The 24,206-nt window shown below is 67.4% G+C and overlaps 2 protein-coding genes across 2 annotated transcripts; both read right to left on the bottom strand.

The window, feature by feature from the left end:
• Positions 1–455: 455 nt before the first annotated feature.
• Positions 456–18,674, bottom strand: LOC127464998 (tudor and KH domain-containing protein-like). The gene is made up of 14 exons (XM_051775479.1): positions 18,563–18,674; positions 16,965–17,089; positions 14,281–14,387; positions 12,749–12,950; positions 11,096–11,235; positions 9,856–10,269; positions 9,669–9,822; positions 8,245–8,408; positions 6,754–6,926; positions 5,437–5,501; positions 4,382–4,533; positions 3,010–3,117; positions 1,538–1,664; positions 456–1,320 (listed from the first exon to the last, which is right to left on the bottom strand). Exons 2-14 carry the CDS (start codon positions 17,086–17,088, stop codon positions 1,277–1,279), a joined length of 1,974 nt encoding a protein of 657 aa, XP_051631439.1. The 5' UTR covers position 17,089; positions 18,563–18,674; the 3' UTR covers positions 456–1,276.
• Positions 18,675–19,710: 1,036 nt separating this feature from the next.
• LOC127464995 (nuclear receptor ROR-gamma-like) lies at positions 19,711–23,969 on the bottom strand. The gene is given in 6 exon segments (XM_051775473.1): positions 19,711–19,933; positions 19,935–20,033; positions 20,677–20,786; positions 22,446–22,556; positions 22,641–22,748; positions 23,849–23,969. Coding segments are annotated over 6 exon segments (651 nt in total). The 3' UTR covers positions 19,711–19,831.
• Positions 23,970–24,206: the final 237 nt, after the last annotated feature.

The raw sequence follows: 24,206 nt of genomic DNA, 5'->3' as shown, positions 1-24,206 counted from the left end.
GCACTGCGCCTGCGCACAACTCCTTCCTCCACGGGGTGCCTGCTTGGAACGCACTGCGCCTGCGCACATCCCCCTTTCCTCCGCCGTGCGCCTGCTTGGAACGCACTGCGCCTGCGCACAACCGCCGTGTGTCTGCTTGGAACGTACTGCGCCTGCGCACAACCGCCGTGTGCCTGCTTGGAACGCACTGCGCCTGCGCACAACCGCCGTGTGCCTGCTTGGAACGTACTGCGCCTGCGCACAACCGCCGTGTGCCTGCTTGGAACGCACTGCGCCTGCGCACAACCGCCGTGTGCCTGCTTGGAACGTACTGCGCCTGCGCACAACCGCCGTGTGCCTGCTTGGAACGCACTGCGCCTGCGCACATCCCCCTTTCCTCCACCGCTTGGAAAGGGTCGGGACCCCCCCGGTAACCGCCGGGACCCCCCCGGGACCCCCCGGAGGAGGCGAAGCGCTGAGAAACGTTCCGTTTATTAACCCGGGACAACGAAGAGCTCGTCCCCCTCACAGAAAACAACAATCCCGGGGAGCGGGGGGGGGATGTCCCCACGGCAGGCACGATGGAGACCCCCCCGGAGGGCCCGGGGGGCGGCGAGGGGACCGTCCGGGGGGGCGGCGGCACCGGGTGACAATCATGGTGGCATCGGGAGCGGCTCCAGGTGACAGTGATGGTGGCATTGGGGCAGCTCCAGGTGACAATGATGGCACTGGGGGCAGCTCCAGGTGACAACGGTGACATTGGGGCAGCTCCGGGTGACAGTGACGGTGTCATCAGGAACAGCTCCAGGTGACAGTGACAGGATCGCAGGGAGGTGCTCCAGGTGACAACGATGGTGTCATCAGGAACAGCTCCAGGTGACAGCGATGGTGTCATCAGGAACAGCTCCAGGTGACAGTGACAGTGTCACAGGAAGCAGCTCCAGGTGACAGTGACAGTGTCACCAGGAGCAGCTCCAGGTGACAGTGACAGTGTCACAGGGAGCAGCTCCAGGTGACAGCGATGGGGTCACCATGAACAGCTCCAGGTGACAGTGACAGGGTCAGGAGCAGCTCCAGGTGACAGCGATGGGGTCACCAGGAGCAGCTCCACGTGACAGTGACAGTGTCACCAGGAGCAGCTCCACGTGACAGTGACAGTGTCACAGGGAGCAGCTCCAGGTGACAGCGATGGGGTCACAGGGAGCAGCTCCAGGTGACAGCGATGGTGTCATCAGGAGCGGCTCCAGGTGACAGCGATGGTGTCACCGGGAGCAGCTCCGGGTGCCCGGGCACACCCTCAGGTGACAGTGACGGTGTCCCTGGGCACGGGGCTGGTGGCATCTGCGGGAGCAGGGCAGGGGGTCAGAGGGGTGTCCCGGGAACGCCCCGGGAATGTCCCCAGGAATGTCCCCAGGGATTTCCCCCCTGGACTCACCAGGCAGGGGGGTCAGAGGGGTGTCCCCAGGAATGTCCCCCCCCAGACTCACCGGGCAGGGGGTCAGAGGGGTGTCCTGGGAACACCCCAGGAATGTCCCCAGCAATGTCCCCCCAGACTCACCGGGCAGGCTCCGGCAGGACGGGCTGTCCGGGGTGTCCCCCGTGCTCCGGCAGGACGGGCTGTCCGGGGTGTCCCCCGTGCTCCGGGGGGGGTCGGACACGAGGCTGGCGCTGGAGGTGACGCTGTCCTGTGTGGGACAGGAGGGGTGAGAGCTGGGGACAGCCCGGGGGACACCGGGGACATCATGGGGACATCCCACAGCCCAGGGGACACCGGGGACAGCCTGGGGACACCGGGGACAGCCCACAGCCCAGGGGACACTGGGGACATCATGGGGACACCGGGGACAGCCCAAGGGACACCGGGGACATCATGGGGACACCCCAGGGGACACCGGGGACATCCCACAGCCCAGGGGACACCAGAAACATCCTAGGGACAGCTCAGGGGACACCAGGGACATCCTGGGGACACCGGGGACAGCCTGGGGACACCGGGGACATCCCAGGGACACCCCAGGGGACACCGGGGACAGCCTGGGGACACCGGGGACATCCCACAGCCCAGGAGACACCAGGAACATCCCAGGGACACCCCAGGGGACACCGGGGACAGCCTGGGGACACTGGGGACATCCCGGGGACACTGGGAATGTCCTACACCCCAGGGGACACCAGGACCATTGCAGGGACACTGGGACATCCCACAGCCCAGGGCACACCAGGACTATCCCAGGGACACCAGGACTGTCCGACATCCCAGGGACACTGGGACCACCCCATATCCCAGGGGACAATGGGACCATCCCAAAGGACACCAGGACCATCCCATATCCCAGGGCACACCAGGACCATCCCAGGGGACACCGGGACCGTCCCACATCCCTGGGAACACTGGGACCATCCCAGGGGACACCGGGACCATTCCAGGGACAGTGGGACCATCCCAGGGATACCGGGACCACCCCATATCCCAGGGGACAGTGGGACCACCCCCTATCCCTGGGGACAGTGGGACCATCCCAGGGGAGAGTGGGACCATCCCACATCCCAGGGGACACCGGGAAGAGCCAGGAGAGTTATCCTGGAGATGCTGGGACCGTCCCACTTCCCAGGGACAGCAGGACCACCCCACATCCCAGGGAACACTGGGACCATCCCAGGGGACAGTGGGACCCCCCCACATCCCAGGGGGGCACTGGGACCATCCCAGGGGACAGTGGGACCATCCCCTATCCCAGGGGACAGTGGAACCATCCCAGGGGACAGTGGCACCCCCCCACATCCCAGGGGGGCACTGGGACCATCCCAGGGATACCGGGACCATCCCCTATCCCAGGGGACAGTGGAACCATCCCAGGGACAGCGAGACCCCCCCACATCCCAGGGGACACCGGGCCCACCCCACATCCCAGGGGACACTGGGACCATCCCAGGGGACACCAGGACCATCCCACATCCCAGGGGGGCACTGGGACCATCCCAGGGGGCACCGGGACCCCCCCCCATCCCGGGAATGTGGGAGCAGCTCACCGGGGTGTCCTGCGCGGGGGGGGTTTGGGATCCCGGCCCCAAATCGTCCTCGGGGGGTCCTGGGATGGCAAATCCCAACCGGACCAGCTCCGCCCCCACGTCCAGGCGCTGCGGGAACGAGGGAATGACGGGGAATACTGGGAATGGGGGTGGAATACTGGGAATGGGGGGGAATACTGGGAATGGGGGGACACCGGGAATGGGGGGGGGAACAGCAGGAATGGGGGGGAATACTGGGAATGGGGGGGGACAGCGGGAATGGGGGAGAGATACTGGGAATGGGGGGGAGATACTGGGAATGAGGGGACACTGGGAATGGGGGGGGAACAGCGGGAATGGGGGGGAAATACTGGGAATGGGGGGGAAATACTGGGAATGGGGGAACACCGGGAATGAGGGGGGAACACCGGGAATGGGGGAACAGCGGGAATGAGGGGGAAATACTGGGAATGAGGGGGGAACACCAGGAATGGGGGGGGAACACCGGGAATGAGGGGGGAACACCGGGAATGAGGGGGGAACACCACGAATGGGGGAATACTGGGAATGGGGGGACACCGGGAATGGGGGGAGCACCAGGAATGAGGTGGAAATACTGGGAATTGGGGGGGAACGCCGGGAATGGGGGGAATACCAGGGAATGTTGGGAACACTGAGAAGGTTGGGAATGGTGGGAACACCAGGAATGTTGGGAATGGCAGTGGGAAGAGTGGGAAGGTCGGGAATGGCAGTGGGAACACCGGGAATGGTGGGAACACTGGGAATGGCAGGAATGGCAGTGGGAATGTTGGGAACGGTGGTGGGAAGAGCAGGAAGGTCGGGAAGGGTGGTGGGAGCAGTGGGAATGTCAGGAATGGCAGTGGGAACACCAGGAATGTTGGGAATGGCAGTGGGAACACCAGGAATAGTGGGAATGGTGGTGGGAACACTGGGAGTGGTGGGAATGGTGGTGGGAGCACCAGGAAGGCTGGGAATGGCAGTGGGAAGAGTGGGAATGTTGGGAATGGCAGTGGGAACACCAGGAATGGCGGGAATGGGGGTGGGAGCACCGGGAAGGTTGGGAATGGCAGTGGGAATGTTGGGAACGGTGGTAGGAAGAGCAGGAAGGTCGGGAATGGTGGTAGGAATACCAGAAATGGTGGGAACACTGGGAATGGTGGTGGGAACACTGGGAGTGGTGGGAATGGTGGTGGGAACACCAGGAAGGTTGGGAATGGCAGTGGGAAGAGCTGGAATGTTGGGAATGGTGGTGGGAACATGGGAAACATTGGGAATGGCGGTGGGAGCACCAGGAAGGTTGGGAATGGCAGTGGGAAGAGTTGGAAGGTTGGGAATGCCAGTGGGAGCACCGGGAATGTCGGGAGTGCCCCACCTGTCCGTGGTGTTGGGCGAAGAGGCGCAGGCTGGGCCGGGGCCAGGGCGTGGCGGGGCAGAAGCTGCAGAGCTGGGCCTCCAACGGCCTCCACTGGGCACAGCCCGTCAGCCGCTCAAAGGCGTCCAGGGCGGCCTCCTCCCAGTCGTTCCCTGCGGAGAACACCCGGATAACCGCCGGAGAACGGCGGGATAACACTGGGAGAATGGCAGGATAACACTGGGATAGCACTGGAAAAACACTGGGAGAATGGCGGGAGAATGCTGGGATAACACCAGGATAACACTGGGGTATCACCAGGATAACACTGGGATAACACTGGGAGAATGGCAGGAGAACACTGGGATAATGACAAGATAATGCCAGGATAACACCAGGATCACACCAGGATAACACTGGGATAACACCAGGAGAACACCGGGATAACGCTGGGATAACACTGGGAGAATGCCCAGAGAACACTGGCAGAATGCTGGGAGAACACCACGATAACACTGGGAAAACACCGGGATAACACTGGGATAACACCGGGATAACACTGGGATAACACTGGGATAACACTGGGATAACACTGGGATAACACCAGGAGAACACTGGGATAACACCAGGAGAACACTGGGATAATGCTGGGATAACACTGGGATAACACTGGGATAACGTTGAGAGAACACTGGGATAACGTTGAGAGAACACTGGGATAACACTGGGATAACACCAGGATCACACTGGGATAACAGTGGGATCACACCGGGATAACAGTGGGATCACACCGGGATAACAGCGGGATAACAGCAGGATAACAGTGGGATAACGCCAGGAGAACACCAGGATAACAGCGGGATAAGCCCGGGATAAGCCCGGGATAAGCCCGGGATAAGCCCGGGATAACAGCAGGATAACAGCAGGATAACAGTGGGATAACACCAGGAGAACACTGGGATAACCCTGGGATAACAGCAGGATAACAGTGGGATAACACTGGGATAACGCCAGGATAATCCCGGGATAACAGCGGGCTCGGGGCGGGCTCGGGGCCGGTGCCCCCCCAGACTGACCCGAGGGGACGATCCCGGCCAGGCTGCACTCGATGGCCTGGAAGGGCAGGCTCAGGAAATCCCCCCTGGAAAGGGAAAAGGGACCGTCAGGGATGGGGAGGGACAGGAGGGACAGGGGGAGGGACAGGGGGCAAAAGGGACAGGGGAGGGACAGGGGAGAGGGAGAGGGGAGGGACAGGGGGACAGGAGGGACAGGGAACAGGGGAGGGACAGGGGACAGGGGAGGGATGGAGGGACAGGGGGCAAAGGGGACAGGGGGAGGGACGGGGGGACAGGGGAGGGACAGGGGGGAGGGGGGACAGGGGAGGGATGAGGGACAGGAGGGAGAGGGGAGGGACAGGGGAGGGACAGGGGGCAAAGGGGACAGGGGAGGGACAGGGGACAGGGGGAGGGACAGGGGAGGATGGGGGAGGGACAAGGCACAGGGGTCAAAGGGGCCAGGGGAGGGACAGGAAGTGCCCAAGGGTCCCCAAAATGGGCCCAGCCAGAGCACCCCATGGGAAGGGTGGGGGGACCCCCAGAAGACCCCAAAGGGAAGGTCTGAGGGGACAGGGGAGGGACAGGAGGGGCTGGAGGTGCCCAAGGGGGTTTCCCGAGGTCCCACTTGGAAGGCACAGGGATGAGGGGATCCCCAAAATGGGCACAGCCAGGGCACCCCATGGGGAGGGTGGGGGGACCCCCAAAAGACCCCAAAGGGAAGGTCTGAGGGGACAGGGGAGGGCACAGCCAGGGCACCCCATGGGAAGGGTGGGGGGACCCCCAGAAGACCCCAAAGGGAAGGTCTGAGGGGCCAGGGGAGGGACAGGAGGGACAGGAAGTGCCCAAGGGTCCCCAAAATGGGCACAACCCATGGGGAGGGTGGGAGGACCCCCAAAAGACCCCAAGGGAAGGTCTGAGGAGACAGGGAGGGAGAGGAGGGACAGGAGGTGCCCAAGGGTCCCCCGAATGGGCCCAGCCAGGGCACCCCATGGGGAGGGTGGTGGGACCCCCAAAAGACCCCAAAGGGAAGGTCTGAGGGGCCAGGGGAGGGAACAGCCAGGGTACCCCAATGGGGAGGGTGGGGGGACCCCCAAAAGACCCCAAAGGGAAGGTCTGAGGGGCCAGGGGAGGGAACAGCCAGGGTACCCCAATGGGGAGGGTGGGGGGACCCCCAAAAGACCCCAAAGGGAAGGTCTGAGGGGACAGGGGAGGGACAGGAGGTGCCCAAGGGTCCCCAGAATGGGCCCAGCCAGGACCCCAAACCCCCAGGAGGGAACTCCCAGCCGGCCACCCCGTTATCCCGGGATTCTCCCGGGGTTGTCCCGGGGCTGTCCCCACCTGAGGGTCCGCAGGGCCTCCCGGGGGGCCTCCCCGTTGTCCCCGAAGTCCACGTAGTACAGGTCCCAGTGGCCGTTGTCCAGCATGGCCAGCACGCGGGCACGGTACCACTGCCCGTCCCCGGGGTACGGGGCCGCCACGATGTCACCGGGACGGACGGACACAGGGGGGCACTGCGGACAGAGGGACAGTCAGGGACAGGGGGACAGTGAGGGGACAGGGGGACAGAGAGGGGACAGGGGGTACAGTCAGGGGACAGGGGGACAGCCAGGGGACAGGGAGGGGACAGAGGGACAGCCAGGGGACAGGGGGGACAGTCAGGGACAGGGAGGGGACACTGGGGACAGAGGGACAGCCAGGGGACAGGGGGGACAGCCAGGGGAGGTACCACTGCCCGTCCCCGGGGTACGGGGCGGCCACGATGTCACCGGGACGGACGGACACAGGGGGGCACTGCGGACAGAGGGACAGTCAGGGGACAGCCAGGGGACAGGGGGACAGTGAGGGGGACACTGGGGACAGGGAGGGGACAGCCAGGGGACACAGGGGACAGGGGGACAGCCAGGGACAGTGGGACAGCCAGGGGAGGTACCACTGCCCGTCCCCGGGGTACGGGGCCGCCACGATGTCACCGGGACGGACCGACACAGGGGGACACTGGGGACAGAGGGACAGTCAGGGGACAGCCAGGGGACAGGGGGACAGTGAGGGGACAGAGGGGACAGGGAGGGGACAGCCAGGGGACACTGGGGACAGGGGGACAGTGAGGGGAGGTACCACTGCCCGTCCCCGGGGTATGGGGCGGCCACGATGTCACCGGGACGGACCGACACAGGGGGGCACTGCGGACAGAGGGACAGTCAGGGACAGGGAGGGGACAGGGGGACAGTGAGGGGACACAGGGGACAGAGGGGGATAGTCAGGGACAGGGAGGGGACAGGGGGACAGGGAGGGGACACAGAGGGGACACAGAGGGGACACAGAGGGGACACAGAGGGGACACAGGAGAACACAGGGGGTGTGACATCACTGTGACAAGTGAGGGGACACAGAGGAGACACAGAGGGGACCCAGGTGCCCCGGGGGTCTCATGGGGTGGGTGACATCACTGTGACAAGGGGAGGACACAGAGGGGATAGGGAGAGGACACAGAGGGTCCCCAGAGGGTCCCCAGGTGCCTGGGGGTCTCACGGGGTGGGTGACATCACTGTGACAAGGGGGGGGGGACACAGAGGGTCCCCAGAGGGTCCCGGGGGTCTCACAGGGTGGGTGACATCGCTGTGACAAGGGGGGGGGGGGACACAGAGGGGACAGGGAGGGGACATAGGGGACACAGAGGGGACACAGAGGGGTCCCAGAGAGTCCCCAGAGGGTCCCCAGAGGGTCCCGGGGGTCTCACGGGGTGGGTGACATCGCTGTGACAAGGGGGGGGGACACAAAGGGGACACAGAGGGGTCCCAGAGGGTCCCCAGAGGGTCCCGGGGGTCTCACGGGGTGGCTGCTGCCGTAGTAGTGCCCCATCTCGCGGGTGAGCTTGTCGAGCTGCAGGGAGCGGCTGCCCAGCAGCTGCACCCAGAAGTGCCCGGGGCTCTCGGCCGCCGACACGAACACCTCCAGCTGCTCGTCCGCCGGGAAGCTCAGATCCGGGCTGGGAACTGCGGGGACGGGGCGGGAACGGGGCGGGAACGGCCCGGGCTGGGGCACGGGGGCAGCCAGGAACGGCCCCGGGGCCTCGGGGACAGACCCGGCTTCCCCTTGCCAGCTCCTGGCTGCTCATTCCCAACCCCTGGCTGCTCATTCCCAGCCCCTGGCTGCTCATTCCCAGCCCCTGGCTGCTCATTCCCAACCTCTTCGTCTTCTTGCTCCTCATTCCCACCCTCTGGCTCCTCATTCCCAACCTCTGGCTCCTCATTCCCAGCCCCTGCTTCCTCCAGATCCTCATTCCCATCCTCTGGCTTCCCATTCCCAGCCCTGGCTTCCCATTCCGAGCCCTGGCTGCTCATTCCCAGCCCTGGCTTCCCATTCCCAACCCCTGGCTGCTCATTCCCAACCCCTGGCTCCTCATTCCCAGCCCCTGGCTCCTCATTCCCAACCTCTGGCTTCTCATTCCCAACCTCTGGCTTCTCATTCCCAACCCCTGGCTGCTCATTCCCAGCCCTGCCTTCCCATTCCCAGCCTCTGGCTGCTCATTCCCAACCTCTGGCTGCTCATTCCCAACCTCTGGCTTCCCATTCCCTGCCCTGGCTCCTCATTCCCAACCTCTGGCTCCTCATTCCCAACCTCTGGCTCCTCATTCCCAACCCCTGGCTCCTCATTCCCAGCCCCTGGCTCCTCATTCCCAGCCCTGGCTCCTCATTCCCAGCCCTTGCTTCTCAGTCCCAACCCCTGGCTCCTCATTCCCACCCTCTGGCACCTCCTGCTCCTCATTCCCAGCCCTGGCTCCTCTAGATCCTCATTCCCAATCTCTTGGTTCTCCTGCTCCTCATTCCCAACCTCCAGCCCCTCCAGATCCTCATTCCCAACCTCTGGCTCCTCATTCCCAGCCCCTGGCTCCTCCTGAGCCTCATTCCCAGCCCCTGGTTCCTCATTCCCAGCTTCTAGTTGCTCATTCCCAGCCCCTGCTTCCTCCAGATCCTCATTCCAACTTCTGGTTCCTCATTCCCAACCTCTTGGTCCTCCAGCTCCTCATTCCCAGCTTCTGGCTGCTCATTCCCACCCTCTGGCTCCTGCAGCTCTTCATCCCCCTGCTCTGCCTCCTCCAGATCCCCATTCCCAACCTCTGGCTCCTCATTCCCAGCCCTGCCTTCCCATTCCCAACCCCTGGCTCCTCATTCCCACCCTCTGGCTCCTCATTCCCTCCTCTCCCTCCCCACAGTTTTCCACCCCCATCCCAAGGGGCGACAACAAACCCTCACCCTCAAACTTTTCCACCGGCGGCTCCTCTGGCTCCTCCTTCCCATTCTCCAGCTCCTCATTCCCGTTTTCCAGCTCCTCATTCCCGTTCTCCAGCTCCTTCAGCTCCAGCCCAAGCTCCACCTCCTCGTTCCCGTTTTCCAGCTCCTTCCCGAGCTCTGTCTCCTCGTTCCCGAGCTCCGGCTCCACATTCCCGAGCTCCGACTCCTCCTTCCCAAACTCCAGCTCCTCCTTCCCGAGCTCTGACTCCTCATTCCCGAGCTCCAGCTCCTCCTTCCCGAGCTCCGGCTCCTCCTTCCCAAGCTCCGGCTCCTCCTTCCCGAGCTCCGGCTCCTCCTTCCCAAGCTCCGGCTCCTCCTTCCCAAACTCCGGCTCCTCCGTCCCCTCGCTCCCATCCCGCTGCCCGGGGACTGTCCCTTCCCAGCACTCCCCATCCCAGCGCTCCGACATCCCGGCGGGAAGCGGCTCCGGGAGCGGCTCCGGGAGCGGCTCCGTGTCCCGGCGGCTGCCCAGGGGCTGCTTCCGAGGGCAGCGGGAGGCGGCTGCCTGGGCCAGGTCCCTGCGGAACGCCGCGTCCTCCGACAGCTTCTCCAGGATCAGCCGCTGCAAACGGGACAACGGGCCGGGGATGGCAGAGCCAGGGGGATCCGGGGGGATCCAGAGGGGATTCAGGCACCCCCATCCCACCAGGGCATGGATCCCAGATCCAGCAGGATCCATCGGGATCCAGGCACCCCCATCCCACCGAGACATGGATACCAGATCCAGAGGGATCCAGAGGGATCCAGGCACCCCCATCCCACCAGGGCATGGATCCCAGATCCATTGGGATCCAACGGGATCCAGCAGGATCCAGGCTCCCCCATCCCACCAGGGCATGGATCCCAGATCCAGCAGGATCCATCGGGATCCAGGTACCCACCAGGGCATGGATACCCAATCCAGGGGGATCCATTGGGATCCATTGGGATCCAGGCACTCCCATCCCACCAGGGCATGGATCCCAGATCCATTGGGATCCAGCAGGATCCATTGGGATCCAGGCTCACCCACCCCACCAGGGCATGGATACATGATCCAGCGGGATCCAGGCTCATCCTTCCCACCAGGGCATGGATACTGAATCTGGTGGGATCCATCGGGATCCATGCTCCCCCATCCCACCAGGGCATGGATCCCAGATCCAATGGGATCCATCGGGATCCATCGGGATCCAGGCTCCCCCACCCCACCAGGGCATGGATCCCAGATCCATCGGGATCCAGGCTCCCCCACCCCACCAGGGCATGGATCCCAGATCCAACAGGATCCATTGGGATCCATGGGGATCCAGGCTCATCCTTCCCACCAGGGCATGGATCCCAGATCCATTGGGATCCATGGGGATCCACGGGGATCCAGGCTCCCCCAGCCCGCCCTCCCCGCTCACCTTGGCGGCCTCGACCTCCCGGCGCGTCCCCGAGATGTGGATGACCCGCAGTGGGGCCAGGCTGGCCTCGGGATCCCGCCCACACTCCACCCTGGCCCCGGAGAGCCGGCGGATCCCGCGGACCGTCTCCCCGCCCCGGCCTGCGGAGGAGGGACCCCGGGAGAGTGAGGGATGGAGGGATGGAGGGAGTGGGAATGGGGGGGGGGAATTCCCGATGGGACGTTGAGGGGAGGGAGAAAAGGGGATTTGGGATCCCACCAGGACTTGGGGGGGGTTGGGAGGGGACTGGGATGGGAAGGGGGGAAGGGATCCTCGGGGATAAGGGAGTGGGAAGGGAGTGGGATGTCAGGATGGGAAGGGGGGAAGGGATCCTCAGGGGGGTCAGGGTGTATCCCACAGGATCAGACATATCCCACAAGACCGGAGGGTGCCTGGGGGGGTCAGGGTGTATCCCATGTAACCAGGGGGTATCCCGGGGGGGTCAGGGTGTATCCCCCATGACCAGGGGTATCCCACATGACCAGGGGGTATCCCACGTGACCAGGAATATCCCATGTGATCAGGGGGATCCCATGTGATTGGGGAGGGTCCTCTGGGATCAGGGGGGTCCCATCTGATCAGGGTGTATCCCACGTGACCAGGGTGAATCCCCCACAACCAGGGGGTGCCCGGGGGGGTCAGGGTGTATCCCAGGGGGGATCAGGGGTATCCCACGGGATCAGGGTGTATCCCACGTAACCAGGGGTGTCCCGGGGGAATCAGGGATATCCCACGGGATCAGGGTATATCCCGTGTGACCAGGGGGTATCCCGGGGGGGTCAGGGTGTATCCCCCATGACCAGGGTGTATCCCATGTGACCAGGGGGTGCCTGGGGGGGGTCAGGGTGTATCCCATGTAACCAGGGGGTATGCCGGGGGGGTCAGGGTGTATCCCACATGACCAGGGGGTATCCCACGTGACCAGGGGTATCCCAAGGGATCAGACATATCCCATGGGATCAGGGGGTATCCCATGGGATCAGAGGGGTCCCATCTGATCAGGGGGTGTCCCACGGGATCAGGGGGTATCCCGGGGGGGTCAGGGTGTATCCCCCATGACCAGGGTGTATCCCAAGGGATCAGGGGGTGTCCCATGGGATCAGGGTGTATCCCCCATGACCAGGGTGTCCCATGGGATCAGGGGGTGTCCCGGGGGGGGGTCAGGGTGTATCCCCCATGACCAGGATGTATCCCCCATGCCCAGGGTGTATCCCCCATGACCAGGCTGTATCCCGGGGGGGTCAGGGTGTATCCCACATGCCCAGGGTGCATCCCCCATGCCCAGGGTGTATCCCCCATGCCCAGGGTGTATCCCCCATGACCAGGGTATATCCCCCATGACCAGGGTGTATCCCGGGGGGGGTCAGGGTGTATCCCATGGAATCAGGGTCTATCCCATGGGATCAGGGTGTATCCCGGGGGGGTCAGGGTGTATCCCCCATGCCCAGGGTGTATCCCCCATGACCAGGGTGTATCCCACACAACCAGGGGGTGCCCGGGGGGGGTCAGGGTGTATCCCCCATGACCAGGGTGGCCCATGGGATCAGGGTGTATCCCGGGGGGGTCAGGTGTATCCCACAGGATCAGGGGGTGCCCGGGGGGGTCAGTAGGTACCGATGATCCTGCCCAGGGCCCTGCCGGGCACCCTGAGCTCCTCGGCCACGGGGGCACAGTCGGCCAGCAGGCTCAGCACGGCCGCCTTGGCCCGGCACGCCCGGGCCGGGGACCCCCAGATCCGCACCAGGGCCCCCTCCTCGGGGTCCTCCCCCTCCTCGGCCTCCCGCACCGCGATCTGAGCGCCCGTCTCACGCCGCAGCTGAGGGAAAACGGGGAAAAGGGGTGTCCCAGGGATCCCAGTACATCCAGGGGGTGTCCCAGTGCTCCCAGTACCCCCAGGGGGGTGTCCCAGTGCTCCCAGTACATCCAGGGGGTGTTCCCAGGGCTCCCAGTACCCCCAGGGTGTCCCACAACGGGAAAAGGGGTGTTCCCAGGGATCCCAGTACATCCAGGGTTGTGTCCCAGTGCTCCCAGTACCCCCCCCACTCCCAGGGGGGTGTCCCCAGTGCTCCCAGTACATCCAAGGGGGTGTCCCAGTGCTCCCAGTACATCCAGGGGGTGTCCCAGTGCTCCCAGTACATCCAGGGGGTGTCCCAGTGCTCCCAGTACATCCAGGGGGTGTTCCCAGGGATCCCAGTAACACCAGGGTGTCCCACAACGGGAAAAGGGGTGTTCCCAGGGCTCCCAGTACATCCAGGGTGTCCCACACTGGGAAAAGGGGTGTCCCAGGGATCCCAGTACATCCAGGGGGTGTTCCCAGTGCTCCCAGTACATCCAGGGGGTGTTCCCAGGGATCCCAGTAACATCAGGGTGTCCCACAACGGGAAAAGGGGTGTTCCCAGGGCTCCCAGTACATCCAGGGGGTGTCCCAGTGCTCCCAGTACCCCCAGGGGGGTGTCCCAGGGCTCCCAGTACACCAGAGGGCCCCACACTGGGAAAAGGGGTGTCCCCAGTGCTCCCAGTACCCCCAGGGAGGTGTCCCAGTGCTCCCAGTACCCCCAGTCCAACACCCACCTGGTTGATGGTGGTCCCACCCCAGCATTTGGGGGGTCCCAGTGCTCCCAGTATAACCCCCACCTGGTTGATGGTGGTCCCACACCAAGAACAGGGGTGTCCCAGTGTTCCCAGTGCCCCCAGTGCTCCCAGTTCCCCCAGTATAACCCCCACCTGGTTGATGGTGGTCCCTCACCAGGATTTGGGGTGTCCCAGTGCTCCCAGTTCCCCAGTTCCACACCCACCTGGTTGATGGTGGTCCCACACCAGGATTTGGGGTGTCCCAGTGCCCCCAGTGCTCCCAGTTCCCCCAGTATCCCCAGTACAACCCCCACCTGGTTGATGGTGGTCCCACACCAGGATTTGGGGTGTCCCAGTGCTCCCAGTGCTCCCAGTATCCCCAGTTCCCCCAGTATAACCCCCACCTGGTTGATGGTGGTCCCACCCCAGGAACAGGGGTCTCCCAGTGCTCCCAGTGCCCCCAGTGCTCCCAGTACCCCCAGTATCCCACCCACCTGGTTGATGGTGGTCCCACCCCAGGAACAGGGGTGTCCCAGTGCCCCCAGTTCTCCCAGTATCCCCAGTATAACCCCCACCTGGTTGATGGTGGTCCCCCGGCGCCCGATGAGGGATCTCATGGCCCCCCGTGGGACCCTCACCTCGAGCTCCAGCCCCTCGTCCCCCACGTAGGTCAGGGGAGCCTCTGGGGGGGACACGGGGGGGGGGGACACGTCCCAAAAGGGTCCCAGAACGGACAGGGACCCCCCTGAGGGGGTTCCAAGGAACAGACAGGGAATTCCCGGTGGGAAAAGTGACACCAAGAGCCCCCCCTTCCCACAGGGGGTCCCAGGGGGTCCCCAAAGGGTGCCCAGGGGGTCCTCAGAGGGTCCCCAGGAGGTCCCAGAACGGACAGGGACCCCCCTGAGGGGGTTCCAAGGAACACACAGGGAATTCCCGGTGGGAAAAGTGACTCCAACAGCCCCCCCTCCCCACAGGGGGTCCCAGGGGGTCCCTAAATGGTCCCCAAAGGGTTCCCAGGGGGTCCCAGAAGGGACAGGGACCCCCCTGAGGGGGCTCCAAGGAACACACAGGGAATTCCCGGCGGGAAAAGTGACTCCAACCCCCTCTCCCCACAGGGGGTCCCAGGGGGTCCCCAAAGGGTCCCCACAAAGTCCCCAGAGGGTCCCCAGGTGGTCCCAGAAGGGACAGGGACCCCCCTGAGGGGGTTCCAAGGAACACACAGGGAATTCCCGGTGGGGAAAGCGACTCCAACCCCCACTCTCCCTGCCCGGGGGATGTCCCGGGGGGGTCCCACCCACCCCTGGAGACCCCTCCCCTCTCCCCTTCCCCGGGGGTGTCCCATGGGGTGTCCTGGGGGGATGTCCCACTTCTGGACTCCCCTCCCCTCTCCCTCCCCGGGGGGGGTCCCGGGGGTCTCACCCACCCCTGGAGCCCTCTCCTTGTCCCAAGGGGTGTCCCGGGGGTGTCCGGGGGGTCCCACCCACCCCTGAAGCCCTCTCCCTGTCCGGGGGGTGTCCCGAGGGGGTCTCACCCACCTCTGGCCTCCCCTCCCCTCTCCCTGTCCCAGGGGGTGTCCCGGGGGTCTCACCCACCCCTAGAGACCCCTCCCTGTCCTGGGGGGGTCCCACACACCCCTGGACTCCCCTCCCCTCTCCCTGTCCCGGGGGGTGTCCCGGGGGTCTCACCCACCCCTGGAGCCCTCTCCTTGTCCCAGGGGGTGCCCCGGGGGTCTCACCCACCCCTGGAGCCCTCTCCCTCCCCGGGGGGTGTCCGGGGGGTGTCCCGGGGGGTGTCCCGGGGGTCCCACCCACCCCTGGAGCCCTCTCCCTTCCCAGGGGGTGTCCTGGGGGGTGTCCCGGGGGGGGTCCCGGGGGTCTCACCCACCCCTGGAGACCCCTCCCCTCTCCCCTTCCCCGGGGGTGTCCCATGGGGTGTCCTGGGGGGATGTCCCACTTCTGGACTCCCCTCCCCTCTCCCTCCCCGGGGGGGGTCCCGGGGGTCTCACCCACCCCTGGAGCCCTCTCCTTGTCCCAAGGGGTGTCCCGGGGGTGTCCGGGGGGTCCCACCCACCCCTGAAGCCCTCTCCCTGTCCGGGGGGTGTCCCGAGGGGGTCTCACCCACCTCTGGCCTCCCCTCCCCTCTCCCTGTCCCAGGGGGTGTCCCGGGGGTCTCACCCACCCCTAGAGACCCCTCCCTGTCCTGGGGGGGTCCCACACACCCCTGGACTCCCCTCCCCTCTCCCTGTCCCGGGGGGTGTCCCGGGGTCTCACCCACCCCTGGAGCCCTCTCCTTGTCCCAGGGGGTGCCCCGGGGGTCTCACCCACCCCTGGAGCCCTCTCCCTCCCCGGGGGGTGTCCGGGGGGTGTCCCGGGGGGTGTCCCGGGGGTCCCACCCACCCCTGGAGCCCTCTCCCTTCCCAGGGGGTGTCCTGGGGGGTGTCCCGGGGGGGGTCCCGGGGGTCTCACCCACCCCTGGAGCCCTCTCCCTCCCCGGGGGTGTCCCAGGCGTCCCACCCACCCCTGGACTCCTCTCCCTGCCCAGGGGGTGTCCCGGGGGTCTCACCCACCCCTGGACTCCCCTCCCCTCTCCCTCCCCTGGGGGTGTCCCATGGGGTGTCCTGGGGGGGTGTCCCGGGGGTGTCCCGGGGGTCTCACCCACCCCTGGAGCCCTCTCCCTGCCCCAGGGGGTGTCCCAGGGGGTCCCACCCACCCCTGGACTCCTCTCCCTGTCCCGGGGGGTGTCCCGGGGGTCTCACCCACCCCTGGACTCCCCTCCCCTCTCCCTTCCCGGGGAGTGTCCCAGGGGGGTGTCCCGGGGGGGTGTCCCGGGGGTCTCACCCACCCCTGGCCTCCCCTCCCCTCTCCCTGCCGGGGGGTGTCCCGGGGGTCCCACCCACCCCTGAAGCCCTCTCCCTGTCCCAGGGGGTGTCCCGGGGGTGTCCCGGGGGTCTCACCCACCCCTGGACTCCTCTCCCTGTCCCGGGGGGTGTCCCGGGGGTCTCACCCACCCCTGGAGCCCTCTCTCTGCCTGGGGGGTGTCCCGGGGGTGTCCCAGGGGTCTCACCCACCCCTGGACTCCTCTCCCTGTCCCGGGGGGGGTCCCGGGGGTCTCACCCACCCCTGGAGCCCTCTCCCTGCCCGGGGGGTGTCCCGGGGGTGTCCCGGGGGTGTCCCGGGGGTCTCACCCACCCCTGGAGCCCTCTCCCTCCCCAGGGGGTGTCCCGGGGGTGTCCCGTGGGGGTCCCGGGGGTCTCACCCACCTCTGGCCTCCCGGTACCTGCGGTACAGGATGTAGCCCACGGTGGCGGCCGCGGGGACCCCCAGGAGCACGGCGGCCTTTTGCACCCCACTGAGGGTCTGCCACGAGCCCCCCGGGCCTGCCATGCTGGGGGGGGGAACTGGGGTTACTGGGGGGGACTGGGGGGGGCCGGGACCCCCAATCTGCCATGCTGGGGGGGGGAACTGGGGTTACTGGGGGGGACCTGGGGGGGGTCAGGACCCCCAATCTGCCATGCTGGGAGAGGGTGGGATGGAACGGGGGAACTGGGGTTACTGGGGGGGAACTGGGGCCTGCCATGCTGGGGGGGGAACTGGGGTTACTGGGGGGGCTGGAGGGGGCCAGAACCCCCATATCTGCCATGCTGGGAGGGGGTGGAATGGGGAACTGGGGTTACTGGGGGGACTGGAGGGAGTCAGGACCCCCACCCACCATCCGGGGCTGGGACAGGGGAACTGGGGTTACTGGGGGGTTACTGGTGGGTGCCACGACCCCCTGTCCACCATCCTGGGCTGAAATGGGGGGAACTGGGGTCACTGGGAGGGACTGGGGGGTTAATGGGGGGTGCGAGGACCCCCCCATCTACCATCCTGGGCTGAAATGGGGGGAACTGGGGTTACTGGGGGGTTACTGGGGGGTTACCGGAGGGTTACTGGTGGTACAGGGGAGTTACTGGGGGTTACTGGGAGGTTACTGGGAATTATTGGGGGGTTACTGGGGGGATACAGGTGAGTTACTGGGGGGTTACTGGGAATTATTGGGGGTTACTGGTGGTACAGGGGAGTTACTGGGGGTTACTGGGGATTACCAGGGGGTTAATGGGACTTACTGGGGGTTACTGGGAGGTTACCGGGGGGGTAACAGCAGTTACTGGGAGTTACTGGGAGTTACTGGGAATTATTGGGGGTTACTGGTGGTACAGGGGAGTTACTGGGAGTTACTGGGGGTTACTGACGGGGTAACAACAGTTACAGGGAGTTACTGGGGGTTACTGGGGGGTTACCGGGAGGTTACCAGGGGGGTAACGACAGTTCCAGGGAGTTACTGGGGGGTACTGGAGGGTTACTGGGAGTTACTGGGGGTTACTGGGGGGTTACCGGGGTGGTAACAGCAGTTACAGGGCGTTATTGGGGGGTTACCGGGGGGTACCAGAGGGTTACTGGGAGTTACTGGGGGGTTACCAGAGGGTACCGGAGGGTTACTGGGGGTTACTGGGGGGTTACCGGGGCGGTAACAGCAGTTACAGGGGGTTACTGGGGCGTTACCGGGGGTTAGTGGAGGGTTACTGGGGGTTACTGGGGGGTTACCGGGGGGGTAACAGCAGTTACAGGGCGTTACTGGGGGGTTACCGGGGGGTTACTGGGGCGTTACCGGGGGTTACCGGGGGGTTACTGGGAGTTACTGGGGCGTTACCGGAGGGTATCGGGGGGTTCCCGGGGGGGTTCCCGGGAACCGGGCTGAGCCACAGCGAGGACCCTCCACCCTCACGGAGGGTCCGGGGGGGCCGCCCAGGCCTCGGCCCCGGTCCCGGTGCACCGGCAGCGGAGCCGCCGCCGCCCCCCCCGCGTGTTCTCAGGGTACCTGCGGGTGCCGGTGCCGCCCCCTCGGTCCCGGTTGAGCCCCGGTTCGGTCCCGGTTGGGCCCCGGTTCGGTCCCGGTTGGGCCCCGGTTCGGCCCCGGTTCGGCCCCGGCGCCGCCGCCGCCTCCCGCGCCCCGCCGTTGGCCCCGCCCCCTCCCGCCCTCACAGCCAATCACGGCGCGGCCCTGCCCAGCTCCGCCAATCACCGCGCGGCTCCCATCGCTCTCCCCAGCCAATCACCGCCTGGAGCAGCGCCGGCCAATCGCCGCGAGGCCTCCCACAGTTGGGGGCGGGACCTAACGGGGAATAAGGCGGCCAATCCGCGGCGCGCGGCGCAGGGAGGAGCCAATCAGAGGTCGGAGCGGCGGCGAGAGCCCGCCCACCGCGCGTGAGTGACGGGCGCGGCGGCCAATCAGCAGCGCGGACGGCGGCCGCACGTGCCGCCCCAGGGTGTCTCCACGTGCCGGCCGGGGCTGAGGGGCGGACGAGACCGGGACCCCAAAACCGGCTTTATTTCCCTTAAAATGCAGCCGAGGGCACCCCGGCACCCGCCCCTCCTGCACCCCGCACCGGGGCACGGCGCGGGCACCCCCGGGGGTGACAAGGGGGGGGTCCCTCCCGAGTTTTGGGGGGTTCCCGGGGGAGGGGTCGGAGACAGGGGAGGGGGCACCCGCAGGTGGAGGGGCACCCACGGGGGACCTACAGGCACCCACAGGTGAGGGGGCACCCACAGGTGATGAGGCACCCACAGGTGATGGGGCACCTACAGGTGATGGGGCACCCACAGGTGATGGAGTCCCAACAGGTCCCCCCACGGAGCATCCCCTGGGTGGTCCCGGGTGTCCGTGGGTGCAGGGGTGGTCCCAGTGGTCCCAAAGCCCCTTGATTGGACTCAGTGGGTGCAGGGGTGGTCCTGGACCCCTCGGGGTCGGATCCGTGGGTGCGGGGGTGGTCCTGGTGGTCCTGGACCCCTGCGTGGGACTCAGCGGGTGCAGGGGTGGTCCCGGTGGTCCCAAAGCCCCTTGGTCAGGCTCAGTGGGTGCAGGGGTGGTCCTGGACCCCCCAGGGTCGGGTTTGTGGGTGCAGGGGTGGTCCCAGTGGTCCTTGCACCCCCGGGTGGGGCTCAGCGGGTGCAGGGGGTGGTCCCGGTGGTCCCGGCCCCCCGGGTGGGGCTCAGCGGGTGCAGGGGTGGTCCCAGTGGTCCTGCACCCCCGGGTGGGGCTCAGCGGGTGCAGGGGTGGTCCCGGTGGTCCCGGCCCCCCGGGTGGGGCTCAGCGGGTGCAGGGGTGGTCCCGGTGGTCCCGACCCCCCGGGTGGGGCTCAGCGGGGGGGTCGGCGGCATCGGGGGCGAAGAGCTCTCGGTAGAGGGGGGGGGAAGGCGGCCGAGACCCCCCCGGGGTGGAGGCGGCGAAAGGCCTGGAGCTGCTCCAGGTGCTGCGAGCACAGAGCCCGCAGCCGGCCCGGGGGGGGCAGCTGGGGGGGCACGGCCGTCACACGCCTGGCACACGCCTGGCATGGAGGTGACACGCCTGGCACACGCCTGGCACACACCAAGTCCCCCCTACACCCTCCCCTGCCCCCCCCAGCGCCTCCCCGGCCCCCCCGTGCCCCCTGTACCCCCTGTGCCCCTCCGTGCCCCCCCGTGCCCCCTGTACCCCCCGTGTCCCCCCGTGCCCCCCTGTGCCCCCCGTGTCCTCTGTGCCCCCCGTGTCCTCTGTGCCCCCCCGTGTCCCCCCTGTGCCCCCCCCCCGCCCCCCCTGTATCCCCCTATCCCCCCCTGTGCCCTCCTGTGCCCCCTGTACCCCCTGTGCCCCTCCGTGCCCCCCCGTGTTCCCCCTGTGCCCGCCCCGTGCCCCCCTGTGCCCCCCGTGTCCCCTGTACCCCCCCGTGCCCCCCCGTGTTCCCCCTGTGCCCCCTGTGCCCCCCTTGCCCCCCCTCCCCCCTGTGCCCCCCCGTGCCCCCCCGTGCCCCCCCCATGCCCCCCTGTGCCCCCCATGCCCCCTGTGCCCCCCCGTGTCCCCCCCGTGCCCCCCCCGTGCCCCCCCCGTGTCCCCCCTCTCCCCCCTGTGCCCCCCCGTGCCCCCTGACCCCCCCCGTGTCCCCCCCGTGCCCCCACCCTGTCCAGGAGCCCCTCTCGGCGGGTCCGGCGCAGCAGGAGCCGAAAGGCCACGTCCAAGTGTCGCTGGAGCCGGGCCACCCGCGGGCGGTCCTGCAGCCACGGCCGGCCTGGGGACAGCCACAGGGACAGTGGGGACGGGGCAGGGCGGGGGGACAGCCACGGGGACAGTGGGGACAGGGACAGGGACAGTGGGGACAGGGCAGGGCGGGGGGACAGCCACGGGGACCGTGGGGACAGGGCAGGGTGGGGAGACGGGGCAGGGTGTGGGGACAGTGACAGTGGGACAGGGCAGGGACAGTGGGGACAGGGCAGGGTGGGGGGACAGCCACCGGGACAGTGGGGACAGCCACAGGGACCGTGGGGACGGGGCAGGGTGGGGGGACAGGGCAGGGCATGGGGACAGTCACGGGGACAGTGGGGACAGTGACAGGGTGAGGGGACAGCGACAGGGGCAGTGGGGACGGGGCAGGGCATGGGGACAGCCACAGGGACAGTGGGGACGGGGCGGGGTGTGGGGACAGCGACAGGGACAGTGGGGACAGCGACAGGGACCATGGAGACAGTGACAGGGACAGTGGGACAGGGCAGGGCATGGGGACAGCCACAGCGACCGTGGGGACAGGGCAGGGTGGGGGGACAGCGACAGGGACAGTGGGGACAGGGCAGGGTGGGGGGACAGTGACAGGGACAGTGGGACAGTGACAGGGACGAGGGGACAGGGACAGGGGTGCGAACACGGGGAGGGGACACTCGAGGGGACACGAGAGGGACACTGAGGCAGGGGGTGGGAACACTGGGAGGGGACCCGGGGAGGGGACCCGGGGAGGGGACCCGGGAAAGGGACACGGGAGGGGACACGGGGAAGGGACACGGGAGGAGACTCGGGGAGGGGACACGGAGTGGGAACATGGAGAGGGGACACGGGAGGGGACACAGGGAGAGGACGCAGGGAGGGGGACACGGGGAGGGGACATGGGGAGGCGACACGGGAGGGGAACCTGGGGAGGCGACACGGGAAGGGACACAGGAGGGGACTCAGGGAGGGGACCCGGGGAGGGGAACATGGGGAGGGGACGCGGGAAGGGGACACGGGAGGGACACTGAGGCAGGGAGTGGGAACGCTGGGAGGGGACCCGGGGAGGGGACACGGGAGGGGACTCGGGGAAGGGACTCAGGGAGGGGACACGGGGAGGGGACCCGGGGAGGGGACACGGGAGGGGACTCGGGGAAGGGACACGGGAGGGGACACGGGGAGGGGATGCAGGGAGGGGATGCAGGGAAGGGACGCAGGGAGGGGACACGGGAGGGGACTCGGGGAGGGGACCACGGGGAGGGACACGGGGAGGGGACACGGGGAGGGAACACGGGAGGGGACATGGGAGGGAACACAGGAGGGGACTTGGGGAGGGGATTCAGGGAAGGGACGCAGGGAGGGGACAGGGGAGGGGACACGGGAAGGGGACCCGGGGAGGTGACACAGGAGGGGACACGGGGAGGGGACCCGAGGAGGGTGACACGGGGGGGGGACACTGGAGGGACACTGAGGTAGGGAGTGGGAACGCTGGGAGGGGAGCCGGGGAGGGGACACGGGGAAGGGACACGGGAGGGGACCCGGGGAGGGGACACAGGAGGGGACACGGGAGGGAACACGGGAGGTGACACGGGAAAGGGACACGGGAGGGGACACAGGAGGTGACACGGGAGGGGACACGGGGGGGGGGGACCCGGGAGGGGCCCCGGGGGGGGGGACAGGGGCGGCCCCTCACTGGCGTTGACGAGCACGAGGGCGCTGAACAGGGCCACCTCGCTCTCCGAGAAGCGCAGCGCGCACAGGCTCTGGGCGAAGTCGAAGATGGACCCGACGAGCTCGTGGCACCCTGGGGACGGCCCTTTTGTCACCCGGTGTCCCCGGGGGGGTCCCTCCCGCGTCCCCTCCCTCCCCCGGGCGCCCCGGGCCCTACCCAGGGAGCGGAACAGCTCCGCGCCGGCGAACTTGCCCTCGAAGAGCACGGTGCGGTTGTCGGAGTTGAAGGCTCGGCACATGCGGACCAGCACCACCTCCAGGGCACCTGCCACCCCCCGCCACGCGGGCGACAGCGACACGGACGGTGGCACCGGGCGCCAGGGCACTCGCGGGGGTCGGGAGTGGCACCGTCACCTCCCCAGGGAGGATGGGGTGTCCCCATGGGACTGTCCCCGTGGGACCCGTGGGGCTGTCACCTCCCCACTGAGGAGGGGGTGTCCCCGTGGGACTGTCACCTCTTTGTGGGGCCCGTGGGACTGTCACCTCCCCGTGGGACTGTCACCTCTTTGTGGGACCCGTGGGACTGTCACCTCCCCGTGGGACTGTCACCTCTTTGTGGGACCCGTGGGACTGTCACCGTGGGACCCATGGGACTGTCACCTCCCCGTGGGACTGTCACCTCTTTGTGGGACCTGTGGGACTGTCACCTCCCCCGTGGGACCCGTGGGACTGTCACCTCCCCACTGGGGATGGAGTGTCCCCGTGGGACTGTCACTGTGGGACCTGTGGGACTGTCACCTCCCCCCAGGGAGGATGGGGTGGCCCCCGCGGGACTGTCACCTCCTCATGGGACTGTCACCTCCCCGTGGGACCCGTGGGACTGTCACTGTGGGACCCGTGGGACTGTCACCTCCCCGTGGGACCAGAGAATGCCACTGCTTGGGGACACGGGGGCTGGGGAAAGGGGGACAGGGTGGCCCCAGGGCTGGGACAAGGGGATGGGGTGGCCCTGGGGCTGGGGACAGTGTCACAAGGGGACAGAGTGTCCCTGGGGTTGGGGACAAGGGGACGGGGTGTGACTGAGATTGGGGACAAGGGGACGGGGTGTCCCTGGGGCTGGGGACAGTGTCACAAGGGGACAGTGTCCCTGGGGTTGGGACAAGGCAGTAGGGTGTCCCTGGGGCTGGGGACAATGTCACAAGGGATGGCCCCGGAGCTGGAGCCCAGGAGATGGAGCAGCCCTGGGGTTGGGGACAAGGGGACAGGATGTCCCTGGGGCTGGGGACAATGTGCCAGGGGGACAGAGGTGTCCCTGGGGTTGGGGACAAGGGGACGGGGTGTGACTGAGATTGGGGACAAGGGCACGGGGTGTCCCTGGGGCTGGGGACAACGTGCCGGGGTGTCCCGGCGTGGGTGGCCCCGTACCCGCCTTGAGCAGCACGATCTGGTCGTTCTGGCTGAGCTCGAGGAAGCCCCGCAGGCGTTTGGCGAACTCCACCACGTCCTGGATGGCCTCGGTGACGCGGCCGGCGCAGCGCTGCCACATCTCGGCCGAGGGCTGAGGCACCCGCCGTCACCCCCAGCCCCCCGGGGCACCCCCGAGCCTCCCGGGACACCCCCGAACTGCTGGGGACACCCTCGAGCCCCCGGGGACACCCCCGAACTGCTGGGGACACCCTCGAGCCCCTCGGGACACCTTGAGCCCCCCGGGGCATCCCCGAGCCCCCAGGACACCCCCGAACTGTTGGGGACACCCTCGACCCTCCCGGGGCATCCTCGAGCC

This window comes from Manacus candei, unplaced genomic scaffold (genome assembly GCF_025592945.1).
Source record: "Manacus candei isolate 608988 ecotype Guabito, Panama unplaced genomic scaffold, ASM2559294v1 h1tg000302l, whole genome shotgun sequence".
Taxonomy (NCBI): Eukaryota; Metazoa; Chordata; class Aves; order Passeriformes; family Pipridae; genus Manacus; species Manacus candei.
Note: the sequence above shows the minus strand (reverse complement) of the source record. Positions and strands in the feature narration are given on the sequence as shown.

Excerpts from the sequence above, each read along its gene's own strand:
- LOC127464998 (XM_051775479.1), bottom strand. The coding sequence starts at position 17,088 with ATGGCAGGCCCGGGGGGCTCGTGGCAGACCCTCAGTGGGGTGCAAAAG. Across the intron at positions 14,388-16,964 it reads CAGGTACCGGGAGGCCAGAG|AGGCTCCCCTGACCTACGTG; the intron begins GTGGGTGAGACC and ends TGTCCCCCCCAG. Across the intron at positions 1,321-1,537 it reads GTCCTGCCGGAGCCTGCCCG|ATGCCACCAGCCCCGTGCCC; the intron begins GTGAGTCTGGGG and ends CTGCTCCCGCAG.